The sequence below is a fragment of the Marmota monax genome, unplaced genomic scaffold (assembly GCF_021218885.2).
Source record: "Marmota monax isolate L192 unplaced genomic scaffold, Marmota_monax_Labrador192_F-V1.1 WCK01_AAM20220418_F8-fsc00025, whole genome shotgun sequence".
Classification (NCBI taxonomy): domain Eukaryota; kingdom Metazoa; phylum Chordata; class Mammalia; order Rodentia; family Sciuridae; genus Marmota; species Marmota monax.
Window position 1 is genome coordinate 1,466,017 of NW_026691950.1, and position 14,247 is coordinate 1,480,263.

General features: G+C 36.8%; 1 protein-coding gene across 1 annotated transcript in view; it reads right to left on the bottom strand.

Moving 5' to 3' along the window:
- Window positions 1–3,339, bottom strand: part of Rfc1 (replication factor C subunit 1) — a 110,704-nt gene extending 107,365 nt beyond the window's left edge. The window contains exon 1 of the mRNA XM_046450607.2: window positions 3,103–3,339. Coding sequence (XP_046306563.1) covers window positions 3,103–3,105 — 3 coding nt within the window. The 5' untranslated portion in view covers window positions 3,106–3,339. The remainder of the gene's footprint in view (window positions 1–3,102) is intronic.
- Window positions 3,340–14,247: the final 10,908 nt, after the last annotated feature.

Genomic DNA, 14,247 nt, shown 5'->3' on the forward strand with positions numbered 1-14,247 from the left:
AATGGGAAATGAATAGCCCTTTCAAAAGATGGTGCCAGAACAACTAAATATCCACATGCCCAAGAATAAACTTTGACCTCTATACTTCATACCACCCAAAACTGAGACGTAAAATCAGAGGGACAGGTAGGGGCCTCATAGACCAAGTACTAGGATATATGACAAAATTACATTACAATGGGATCACAACACTGTCCAGGGAAGCAAGAATTTCACACAGCAAACAATGACAAAGCAGCTGAGATTACAATGTATTTAAAGTGACCTGACAGTCCTTCAAAAATGCTGCCCCTTAAGTTTGATGTGTTTAATTCAACCTTATGTATATTTTTAATTATGCCAACCAATTAATGACATATGCTGATTCCCCACTCCGCCCACCCAGTACTGGAGAATTGAATCCAGGGTCACTCTACCACTGAGCTACATCTCCAGCCCTTTTTTTAAACTTTTATTTTGAAAGTCTCATTAAACTGCCTGCCTGAGTCTGGCCTCCAATTTACAACCCTCCTGCCTCAGCCTCCTGAGTCACTGGGATTACAGGTGTGTGTTGCCATGTCAACCTATATGCTGATTTCTTAAAAGTAGCATCTCTTGGGTTTTATTCACATTTTGAGCAAACTATTAACTCTCATAGCAATTCAAATTGTTTACATGACTCATTTCTTATTCCTTTGAGACTTCATTTCTATTCCTTTTATATTCACATGGTTCAAAACATATATCTTTCAGACACATACTTCCCATCTCTGACAACAATTAATCTTACCAGTTAATTCCTTGTGTTTCTTTCCAGAGGAATTTATATCTTGGAGATTATTTTATATCAGGGTATATAATTTTCTTATTTTTCTAGTGGCTGAACAGTATTCCATTATGTGGACACAGTATTTTATTCCTTTATTAGTAACTTCTGATTGGAAAATATCTGGGGGGGAAATGGAGCTCCCAGATTACCTTTTGTCTGTGAATAAGCTAAGATGATATGTTACAGGCCTATGTGTATTTCTCTGGGCAGAAAAGTTGCATGCCATTCACATTTACCAAAGGGAACTGACTCAAATAGAATTTAAGAACTACTGTCCTATAATATAACTTGTACACAGATGCATAAAAAAAAAAAATTGTGGAATAGAATTTTAGCCTAGGGTTTTGCTAGACTTTTTTGTACTAGAGGCTGGAGAGCTAAGTCAAAAGCCAAAATACAAAATTCTTACTACTTTCTAGAACCTTTTCCCATTAGCAAACAGTAAAATTGACCAACTTGATCATTTCTTTTCTACAAAAAGGTTTGTTTTTCAACTGCATCAAGAACAGAAGTTCTAAAGAAAGAAAGAACCAAATTTAAAAGTACCTAAATGATCAGAAATTAACCATACAAGCTGTTGGTTCATTGTAATTGACATCAGAAGCATCTACAATTTCCCTTAAAATCTTATGTATTTTTTTCAGAGTCCCTTCTGAAAGAAACAAGTTATTGGAAATTAAGCAGTTGTATATTACCTACTACATACCATGCTCCAAAATGGAAGATATATATATATATATATATTATCTTGTTTAATCCTAAAAAAAATTGGAGGGATAGCTATTATCCCCCCCACACCTTTTTTTTTTTAAACAGATAAAGAAATAGAGACTAAAGTTAAGCCACTTAACTGGCTCAAGACCATATAACTATAAACTACTAAACTAAAACAACATCTCATTTTCACCTTCAAGACTTCAAATCTCATCAATTTTCCACCCTACCATGATTCCCCAAATCCAAAGTGTAATGATAATCATTTTAGGGAGGTAGTAAAATGCAGTAGCCAGAAACACCTAGGTTCTAATTCTAGTTCAACCATAGTTGTATGACAAATTGTTTAAAAAGTCTCTTTACCATCTGTAAAACTGAACTGCTATGGGTCAATATGAAAAGAAAGTATTTAAGGGCTGGGATTGTGGCTCAGTGGTAGAGTACTTGCCTAGCATTTGCGAAGCACTGGGTTCAATTCTCAGCACCACATATAAATAAATGAATAAAATAATGGTTCATCAATGTCTAAAAAAATATTTTTTTAAAAAAAAAAAAGTATTTAAAAGCAAAACAGCTCACATATTGACCTGAAGATGATGGTTGGTTCAGGGTGGCTATTATCATCATTATTATATCCTTTTTTGAGAAAAAACACAAAGGGCTGCAAAGTTTCCCAATTTGGCATGAAACTTTTTTCCTCAGAATCCTGGCATTCTGACAAGGTTAAGAATGACTTTAAAAATTACATATGATTGGTAAGTATCTTCTGTCTTAATAGAACAGCTTAATTTACCCTTTAGAAATATTTCAAGCACATATTTGTATACACTGCCATACCATGATGAATGTCTCTTGCCGGCTGCTATTGTACTCTCAATTCGTTTGAAATGCTTTATACAGAATTATGCACTTAAGTTTGGGGGGGTTTAAGATCACTGTTTTAACATCAGGTGATAAGGGATGACAGCTGTCAAATACAGTACATTTGTTTCTACTCTTTGCGTTTTTGTTTTTTTCCTGGTAAACTGTGCTATCCGTTTAACTCCTATGAACATTCAAACAAAATGAACCGTCTTCCCCTTATAGCCATTGAGACTCAAAAAGACTGAGAAGAGAGTTGCGGGGAGCTGCTCATCATGAAACTTGAAGGCCTCAGGCAATTTACTCTTAAGAAAGGAAAGTTTGTTGCATTCTTCCTCCTGACCCACATCTTGAAATCAGCGCTCCAGGAAGCACTTAAACGGAGTTTTGGAGCAACAGTAAACAGGAAATTAACTTTAACGCTCCGTCCCCAAATCATCACCACTCTTCCTTCTTCCCTTCCCCCAGAGTTGAAAAAAGAGTGAAAGTGCCGCGTAGCACCCAAATCCCCGCGCATCGGGCGACGGAGAGCGCCGCAGCCCGCATTCCCAGGGAAGTCTGCAGCCAGAGCAGGGAGTGCGGCCCCGCGGGTGCCTGGGCTCCCCCGCCGAGCACCCACCGCCGTCCTCCCCCACGCCGCACCCAGGAGCACTCCATCCGCCCCCGGCCTGCAAAGGCTCCCAGGCCCCCGAGCTGCACGGCCTCCCCCCGGGGCTCACCATCGCAGCCCCAGGACTAAGGAGCAGGCTGGAAGGCCGGCGGGCTGGGGAATCCGTTATCGGGACTCGGGATCCATTGGCGCCAACAACTTCTCCCGCGAAGTGGCAGAAGCGGAGGCACCGGCGCCCGGCAATGACGTCAAGAGCGCGCGCTTCCTCTTGACCCCGCCCCGACGCGGGAGGTGCGACGCCGTCCAGGTGGCTCCCGGGGCTGGCCGGGCCTGCCCTGGAGAAGGGTCATCGGGTCGTGGTCAGCGCGTGGGTTCCCGTCCGCGATTTCTTGGCCGAGGCGCCCAGATGGGCGATACAGGATGGATTTGCTCTCAGTCCCGAGTACCCAGGTTCCTCCCAGTGACACCTCTGGAAGGTGCGCTGCTCTACAGTCTTCCAAAAGTTTGTACTATCACCGGTAGAAAGAAACAGTGGGCCGGCCGGGCGGCCCACGCCTCCAGTCCCAGCACTCCCGAGCCTGAGGCTGGAGGATCACAAGTTCGGGCCGGCCTCAGCAATTTACATCACAGCGAGGCCCTAAGCAACTTAGTGAGACCCAGCCTCAAAAAGGGCTGGGAACTAGGCTCGGTGGTGAAGCCCCTCGAGGTTTAATCCCCAGAACCAAAAAATAAAGAAACACCTTGGGTGTGTAAATATCTGCCTTAGCCTGAGGGCAGTAGCCACACTTCTAATCCTGAGCCAAATGACAGAAATTCGCCAATTCAGACCGTCTCGAATTAAAAGAACTGAGGCTGGAATTCAGTGGTTGAGCAGCCCTGGGTTCAATCCCCAGTACCAGGGTTTGGGGTGGGGGAACTTACTCCGAAGCAAGCAACATCTGATATTTTGTTGTTGTTATTATTTTAATGTTTGGTCCACTGAATTGGAGTTTTTGTTTGTTTGCCTATTAATAAGAGAACACCCACAGTTTGAAGACCACCAGGCTAAAAGACAACTTTAATATTGTATACTTCAAAAAGCATTTTGTGAAATCATCTGGTCACCACAACTCACCCCATTTTATAAATGAAAAATAAGAAACTCAAACATGTTAATGGGTCTAAATTTGTTCCAAAGCTACCAGAGGAAAAAATCTACACCTAATTTGGAATTTCCTTTAATTCCAAACCTGCACTGCTCCTGCTCTGCTGAATCCCACCAAGAGCAGTGGTGTGTATGAAGCCAGGGCACACCAAGGTGCATCCCCATAGAAGAGCCAATTATAGAGCCTTATGGCCAAAGGTAAAATTAAATTTTTGTATATATTTTGAAACAGAAAAACGAGACACAATAAACAAAAGAATTATAAGCCCAATAAAGTATTAACTAAGATGAAAGGATATGGAGAAAAATGGAATAGCTATATTGGTTTCATGGGGGAAAAGAATAGAAAGTGAGTTTGTTTACATATTTGTATAAATGGTTGTTATTGTTTTATATAGCATCGGGTACACATCAAGAGTGGCATCACTGAATGAAGAATTGTAATGCAAAAATAAATAAAGTAACTAAAAAAAAAAAAGAGTGGCATCACTGTTTAATAGTGCCAGCACTTATAATGCATGGGATGGCAATCTTTAAAACTAATTAAACTTATGATGGGAAAAAAAAAAAAAGAGTCATGATGGGAGAGCTTTGACAGAAGCCAGTTTTATATTCACAGATAAGTATTGAGTTGTGGAACAGAATGCAACATTTACATACAATTTTGAGAGAAAAAGGGAGACCATCAGAGTGTTTAGTGGGGTGAGCAATATCTCTGCTTAGGCCCCAGGTTTTCAAATCTTTTTCAACCCACCCCTTGTTGGGTCTTGCACTTTATGACACCAATGTCTCTGCAATGAAAGTTAGCAAATTCCCCTGGAATAGAAGAGCTAGTATATATTAAGCACCTATTTTAAAATGTGCCAAGTTTGCAGCTGTGGACCAGCCTCAATTAGTTCATTTTTCCCCTATAGCTTCTACTATTCCCAATTTATAAACAGGTCAACTGTCACCAATGAACAAAGTCTCACTGCTTGAGTCCCTCCTATGCTAGTATGCTAGGTTCTCAGCCTCACTATATGCTAGTTATGTGATCATAGACAAGTTATTGTGCCTGAGTTCGTCATCCGTAAAATAAGGTAATAGAACCACTTTGTAAAGTGTTACAGAACTGTTTCTGAAACAAAAGTAGGTAATAATTGTTTTTTAAGTCAGCAATTATTACCATCATTGTTACATGATGCTAGGTGTTATAAAAAGAGAAAGTTCCTGAAATAGACATCTCCTGCACAATGTTGCTTAGGGAAAAACTTGATTAAGGAGGAGGCCAATGTCATTAGATCCTTTGAGAAATCAATTAAAAAAAATCTATGAACCAACTTGCTAGAAAAATATACATAGCATATACAACACATAAATTTTTTGCCTATAATTTCTAGATCTAATCCAATTTACAAATGTTCATTGTCACTTCTGAAAGATACTTTGTAAATTTGTTAGATCATTTTCCTAGGAATGTTTCCTTGAAAATACCCTCAGAACTGTGTCAGATTAAAAATTATACTTCTCTTTTGAACCAGAACTGGCCTATGATTGATTTAACCAAAGAACAAAGTGGAAATGACCTTAACCAGTTCCAGAACTAAGCCTTAAGAAAATGTAGAGTTCTTACCTTGCCCTCTTGGAGCCCTGAGCTGCCAAGTAAAGTAGGAAGGGTGCAGCTGAGCCCAACCTCAAGCCATTTCCACCAGGTACTACACCTGTGAAGGAAGCCATCTTGGACTCACCATGCCAACAACTGCTGGAATTCTGCTGAGTAACCCCAGTCAGCAGCTCATAGAGCAGAAAAATCCCCTAGTCAAGGCTCATTCAAATTTCCTGTCTCACAGGTGATAAAATGATTACTCTTTTAAGGTCTTCAGCATTAGGGTGATTTGTTGATAAAGTACTGGATAACTGGAATAGAAATTATTTTTAGAAATATTTTTAAAGACCCAAAATGCAATTTTTAAAAAAGCACTCATGGACAAATGAATGTTTTTTTTTCACTGCAGTAATTCTTATTGGTGCATTCATTCAACAAATATTTTTTGAGCATCTACTAAGTGTGAGCACTTTTTATGTGCAAACTGGATACCTGAGTCAATAAGACAACCTCAACTTCCCTAAAATTTATGTTTTTAAAAGAAAAGATTAAAATATGGAGACAAAATAATGATATGCTTTCAGATAAGGCTATGTACTGTAAAGAAAATAAAGCAGCATAATGAGATAGAGGAAAAGTGGGGAGAAGAATGTGAAAGTATTGTAAATAAGTGATCAAAAGCCCCTAAGGAGATACTGATCTGAGACATAAGTATTAAGAAGGCAACAGCAAATATAAAGCCCCTGATATGGGAATAAGTTAAAATATTCAAGGAACAACAAGTTTTATGACTAGGGACCAGTTAAGTGGGAATAAGAGATTAGGTTGGGCTGAAGGGAACGGAGAGATTCCCATGAGCCATATACCCCAGCAAGGAAGTTTAATTTTATTCTAAATGTAATGAGAATATTTTACAAGATTTGCTTGTGTGTGTGTGTGTGTGCGCGCGCACACGCGCGCCCATCAGAGACTAAAGTGGGGAAGGGGTTAACTACTGAGCTACATCCTCAGCCCTTTTTTATATATTATGTTGAAACAAGGTCTCAGCCAGGTTGTTAGGGCCATGCTAAGTTGCTGAAGCTAGCTTTGCACTCGCAATCCTCCTGCCACAGCTTCCAGAGCTGGCAGTTTTACAACATTTTAAACCAAGAAATTACTATGATTGAGTCATTCTGATACTTTGTATTTTATACCCAAAAAGAAAAAAAAAATGATTACTATGTGTTTTATGGTAAAATATGATACCCACTTATTTCCCATGGCAAAGAAATCTTTAAGAGTGCTAAAAATATTTCTAAAATTTTTTTTTTCACTTGTCAATAAAGGAGCAGCTGAGTCTCTTATTAAGTTTGTTTCTACATAAATAGTGGCATCTGGATTTTAACCTTTATTTGGCACTGTTTCATAATAGTGTCTAGTTTGAATTTGTTCCAAGCAAAAGACTAACCAAAGATCAACCTGGGTGCACCTTGCATTTCTACGTGACTTTTCACTGGCAATGAAAATAAAACTATAATAGATCATAACTGCTTTCATGTCTTAGTATTAACAGAAAGACTTCAATTATGCATCTCCAGGAAATTGAAGATTCACAAAAAATACAACAGGCCAGGGCTGCTGATTTTTATATGGTTTTCCAGAGAGGCACAGAAAAGTCACTTATTGCTAATGTTAAACATTAGCTAAAGATTCTTTGCATGTTTTCTTAAGTGTTTTGACCAAAATGTTTTCCTTGTGTTCTTTAGTCATCTGTTAAGCTCTTATTAGTATAAATATTTCTCAAACAAGCTAATGAATAAATAGGATGGATTATTCATTTGTAGAGTCAATTTGCTAAAAGATACTACAGCAATTGGATTAGCACTGAAGTTTCTAAAATTAAGGCCCTCTATCCCAAAACTTAAACCATTTCTTGAAATGTTTTTTCTTTTAATAATGATTTTAGACCTAACACAGAAAAGACACTTTAAGGGAGAAATTATATATTAGATCTGATTACATAGTACTCACTGGCCTTGTCTTAATCCTCCAAAGAAAGGGCTTCAGGAAAAATTTTAACTTTATCAACACAGCCAATTTTGTGACAGATCTATTCCTCCCCCACCCTTTTAGAAATATATCCCTGGTGGAAATATTGCTTACATCCATGAAAAGCTTTGTCCCAAAGGTTAGAATATGGACATCAGCGTCTTTATTTGTATGCTTCTAAACTTTTGAATAGTTGAACTGTTCTTGTAATAATTGACTCTCTTTTCTTAACATACACAGAGAGAGAAATCACTGTCCTCCTGAAATGACAAAAAAATTTGTTCAACTAAGAAAGTGTATGCCCAGTACGCTGGAGCCCGCCTGTAATCCCAGTGGCTCCGGAGGCTGAGGCAGGAAGATCTGAGTTCATAAACCAGCCTCAGTAACAGCGAGGCCCTAAGCAACTCAGTGAGACCCTGTCACTAAATAAAATACAAATAATGGCTGGGGATGTGGCTCAGTGGTCGAGTGCCCCTAAATTCAACCCCTGGTACCAAAAATAAAAAGAAAGTGCATGATCTGGATTTTGGTCCTCTTTTATGGTCTAACTACTATTGTGAGGAAGTGGAAAACAAGTGCAATGGTCAAAATAAATTCTCCATGTCAACACCTTTGTCTCAGTTAACTTATCTAAGTGGTAGGATTAACTCCTTTCTTAGAGTTACTTTTAAATCATTTTCAGAAGCACAATAGTCACATTGTCTTTCACTAGACTTTTAAAAATCAACAGAAATCAATTGAATTTTCACTGTGCAACAACAAAAGTGACCTTCTGCCCCCTGGATAAACATTAGCATGTCCTGCTTTGTCCGGACTTATTGGAACATTTTCCTTATAGAAAACAGTCCATTAGGCAGCTTGTCCTTTCTTTCTGGTAGCTGCAGATCCACACCAGTGATGTTGACCTTGTAATTCATTTAGGAACATAATCATTAAGTCATAATCTGTCACCATTAAAGTGTACATATTCTAATTTAGGAAATTGGGCACTGTCAGTTATCTTAATTCTTTGATGATGCCCTATTAATCTTTTTAATATCATTATGTTTGAGTAATCTAGGTTTATATAAACTTGCTGGATGATTTTTATATCCTACAAATAACAGAAAATTTCTACCAAGTGTCTTCACTTAAGAACATTTACATTTAAAAGAATACATTTTAAAAAGACATATAACTTTACTATTGATCTACACGTTTGATTACATATATAATGCATCTGAAATGGTGGACTCATTTCCTATGATATTCACTGGCAATTTTAAGGGTGCATATGGAGAGATCAATAGTCTTTGAATTCCAAATACTTTGAAAGTACTTTGTAGTGATGGTAGGTTTGATGATTAGGATAATCTTTTTCTCCAAGTTCTACAGGTCAGAATAATTTTACAATCCTTGTTGTTTAAAAAAAAATGTGAGGCACAGAAAATAAAAGAAACTAACATCACTTTTCTGAGAACTTACCATAGCAAGAATGACCACAGACCTTGATATTCTTTACCCTTAGACCCTTAAAACCTGAAATTCAACTGGGTACAGTGGTGCAAGATATAGTCCCAGCAGTAGGGAGACTGAGACAGGAAGATCCATGGAGCCCAGGAGTTTAAGACCACTCTGTACAACATAGTGAGCCCTATCTTCTCAAAAAAAAAAAGAATCTGAAATTTTATGATAAATTATGGCCAGAATATTCATATTTCAGCAATGTTTACATTAAAAATAATTTTTGAACTTTAATGAAAATCTCACAGGTCATCTTTCTTGACATGAAGTTTATTTATTTATTTAATATTTATTTTTTAGTTTTCGGCGGACACAACATCTTTGTTTGTATGTGGTGCTGAGGATCCAACCCGGGCCGCACGCACACCAGCCGAGCGCGCTACCGCTTGAGCCACATCCCCAGCCCTTGACATGAGGTTTAAATAGAAATAAATATGATTATAACTGTTTATATAGAGTAATGTACATCAGAAGTTTGATTTTTTTTTTTTGCAAATGAATACAGATTGAAATAAAAGCATGGCAAAGGGAATTCTAATAGATTCACATCTTCCATGAAATACATGACAAAAATCTCACTCAGATATAAGTCTGGTTCACTAAGACAAAGAACATATAAATAATACTTTTAATATCCATTTAAACTACTGGTGGCTATGAGAAAAGCTAATTTTGTTTAGGATAAATGAGGTGAATTGCTTTGGGCTCTACATTTTTTAAGTATTAGACCTGATTTGATGCCTTTATTTATCATTAGTTCTGGAATGATGGTAAGTATTGTAATTGATAAAGTAAATACAGTATAAAATCAGTAGTACCTGGGATTCCCTACACATTTTTTAATGTTTTTTTAGCTTCAAAGTGTAATTTGCAAATTTTAGAAATACTATATGTTGAAACTCACTATTACATTTGCATTTCACCTATTTTCTTTCTTCTACTAATATGTTTTAAGTACCAAGAATAGTTATTAAAATTGTCTAAAATGAAGAAGTGAATTCACAGTTTTCAATTTAAAGAAATGTTTTTTAGACATATCTTTTATTTAGACGTTGTTGTAGTTTCCCCACATATACACTTCCTACTTTATAGGTTTATGTTTATTGCTATTAATATTTCCATTGGAGTCTCAAGCTTCAAAAACAAAATTATAGGTGGAGAGGTAATTATAAATAGAAATCATCAAACAAGAAAGCAATATACTTGTGGGGTGGTAGGATGGGGATAAAACCCAGGGTCTTGCACATGCTAAGTAAGCACTCTGTTACTGAGCTATATTCCCAACCTATTCTTTTTTTTTAGAGAGAGAGAGAGAGAATTTTTTAATATTTATTTTTTAGTTTTCGGCAAACACAACATCTTTGTCTGTATGTGGTGCTGAGGTTCGAACCCAGGCCGCACACATGCCAGGCGAGCGTGCTACCACTTGAGCCACATCCCCAGCCCCCCAACCTATTCTTAACTCTAAATATAATACACTAAAACAATTTCTCTGTCAAATGCTAACTATGTCATTGCTATCTACTTCACAAAGATATAGACATTACTATTTTTAAATCTGTGTACTTTATTTCCATGCTCATTGACTTCTCTGAGTTTCCATATTTATTTCAGTTTTGATCTCATAATTCCTTACTATGTCACTTTTTTTTTTTTTAATATGGATTGAACGCCGGGGCATTTAACCACTGAGACATATCTCTAGCCCTTTTTTAAAATTTTTTATTTTCAGACAGCATTTCCCTAATTTGCTTAGGGCCTCACTAAAATCCTAAGGCTGGCTTTGAGCTCTCAATCCTCCTGCCTCAGCCTCCTGAGCCAATGAATACAGGTGTGTGCCACCATGCCCAGCCTATGTCACCTCTTTAATGCTCTCATAAAAATTTTTAAATATTATCAACAGAGACTAATTCCAAATACTCCAGAGGCTGAGGCAAGAGTAGCCCTTGATTCCAGGAGTTTGAGGGCAGCCAGGGCAATATTGCAAACCACATCTCAAAAATAGATATGGAACTAAATATAGATGTGTTGCATGCATGGATTAATACATATGTTCCTTACCTCTGTCCACCTCAAGATTCTAGGAGCAATGATATCCCATTAGCAATGAGCACACACCTAAAATACAGACACTGGTTTCTAAATACCATTGTCCAATAAAAGGAACCTGAAGAAGCAGTTGATTCCATGGCTTGAAAAGGAAAAATACAAGTGCAGCTGGAACATCTTGTAGTGCTAGAAAATAAAGAAGTGATCAAAAAAGGGATGGGGGTATGTGAAAAGGACACAGTAACCTAACTAGAGGAGCCCTTATAAACAAAACTAGAACAATTTGAAAAACAAAATAACTAATGATAATTATTGTATGTGTGTGTGTTTGTGTGTGTAGATGTGTTTGTACCAAAACCCATAAAATAAAATCAATGTGAAATCAATGTGAATTCGTGATGAAATAAATAATAGAATAAGTAAAAAGCAATGAAGAGGATGGTCTTTTTTTTTTTTTTTTTTTTTTTTGGTGTGGTGGTGTTGGGGATTGAACCCAGGGCCTTATATATGTGAGGCAAGCACTCTACCAATTAAGCTATATCCCCAGCCGAAGAATGCTTTTCTTCACAGAATGATTTCAATTGTTATATGTAGAAATGAGGAAGAAAATAAAAAATCATTATTAGGAAATCACCACAGTAATAATTATTACAGGCAAGATCTGCCAATGGGCCAGGTGCAGGAGTGCACACCTGTAATCCCAGCAGTTTGAGAGGCTGATTCAGGAGGATGGAGATTTCAAAGCCAGCCTCAGCACCAGTGAGGTACTAAGCAACTCAGTGAGACCCTGTTTCTAAATTAAATTATCGTAAGTGAAATAAACCAGGAACAGAAAACAAGTACTGCATGTTTTCACTTACACATGGAAGATAAATAAGTCACAGAAGTAGAGAGTACAGTAGTGGTAACAAGATGCTGGGAAAGATGGGGAAATGGGAGAGAGAAAGTTTGGTTATTGTGTACAAAAATATAGTTAGGAGACATAAGTTTTAGTATTATATAGTACAGTAGGGTAACCATAATTAACAATAATTTGTCATATATTTTAAAATAGCTAGAAGAAAGAATTTTGAGTGGTCTCAATACAAAGAAATGACAAATGTTTGAGGTGAGAATTATACTAATTCCCTGATTTGATCCTTACACATTGTATACATGTATCAAAATATATGTTTTTATACTTGTATTCCATAAATATATATAATTACTATGTGTCAATTAAAATTTAATTTAAATAAAGAAAAAAACATAATCCAACAATTTTTACCATCTCCTCTGCTACCATATTGGTCCAAGCTACCACCACCTGTTATCCAGTTATTTTCTCTCTATTCATCACCCCGATTTTGCTTTTGTTCCCCACAATGTACCTTGACAATGGCATCCAGAATGATACTTTTAAAATGTGAATTAAATCATGTCACTCTTTCTGCTGAAAACTCTCCAATGCTTCTGTTCTCACTAAAGGCATAAAAGAAATAATCTGTATAACCTCTCTGAATCTTATGTATCAAACAAGAGGTTTAATGTAGATAGATAGATGATTGGTAGAAAACTCCTTCTAATTCATTAGAAAAAGTCATCAAAAAGAACAAAATAGATAACAGAGATTATAAGGCAACTCACAGAAGAAGAAATAAAAGTATGAAAAGAAATCCAAACTCACTTAACAGAGAAAATCCATATGAATATAAAAATGAAATGCCATCTTTCCCTCACCATGTTGACAAAAATTAGAAGAACTCATAAAACCCAATATCAAGAAATGTAGGGGAACTACCTTTCCTGCACTAATGGTAGGAACTTAAATTGATACTGCCTCTTTGCAGGGCAGACAGGAAATATCCATGAACATAGAAAATGCACACACACTTTAATCCAGAAATTCTAATCTCATCAGTCTCTCATACCTCTCATATGGGCAAAATAATAAGTTCAACAATGCTAATTGCTAAATTGTAATAGAAGAAAATGGAAACTCAATGGTTAAATAAAATAGATGTGTCTGTGCTAAATTTTAGTATTATATAGTACAGTAGGGTAACTATAACAATTAACATAATTAACAATAATTTGTCATAGATTTTCAAATAAGTAGAAGAAAAAATTTTGAATGGTCTCAATACAAAGAAATGATAAATATATTATGCATCTTTTGAAAAAGATGAAATTAGACCTATTTTATCAATATGCAAATTCTTCAAAATAAATTATTAAAAGAAAAAGGCATGTTGTGGAACACTGTGTAAGGTGTTTTATGTTTTTAAAAAATAAACTGTGAGTTCCACACGGTGGTGCATGCCTGTAGTCTCAGTGGCTTAGGAGCTGAGGATCTCCAGTTCAAAGCTAGCCCTAGCAAAAGTGAGACACTAAGCAACTCAGTGAGACCCTGTCTCTAAATAAAATACAAAAAAGGGATGCGGATGTGGCTCAGTGGTCAAGTGCCCCTGAGTTCAATCCCTGGTACCCCTCCCAAAAAATAAACAGAAATAAATTGTGTGTGTGTGTGTGTGTGTGTGTGTTTAAGGATATACACCAAATGTTCACAAGGGGGACTTCAACTTTTTGTTTCACATTGTTTTATTTTCACTCTTAAAGTTACCTCTTAATAACTTTTTACTTTGTATATTTTTTAAAATATGAATTCCAAACAAGAAGTACATCAGGTGTCAAATCTACTGATTCAGTCTCTGGAGGCAGCGACTATATATATATATATATATATATATTTTTTTTTTTTTAATTCAAGAGGTGGCTCTGATATGAGAACATGGAAAACATAAGGCAGTTTCTCAAAACATTAAACAGAATTAACCCATGGTCTATATAACCCAAGTATATAACCCAAGATTTGAGATCAGTGTTTTTTCTCCCTTTGTAGCACCAGGATGGAACCCAGGACCTAAGCATGCAAGGCAAGCACTCTATCACTCAACAACATCTCC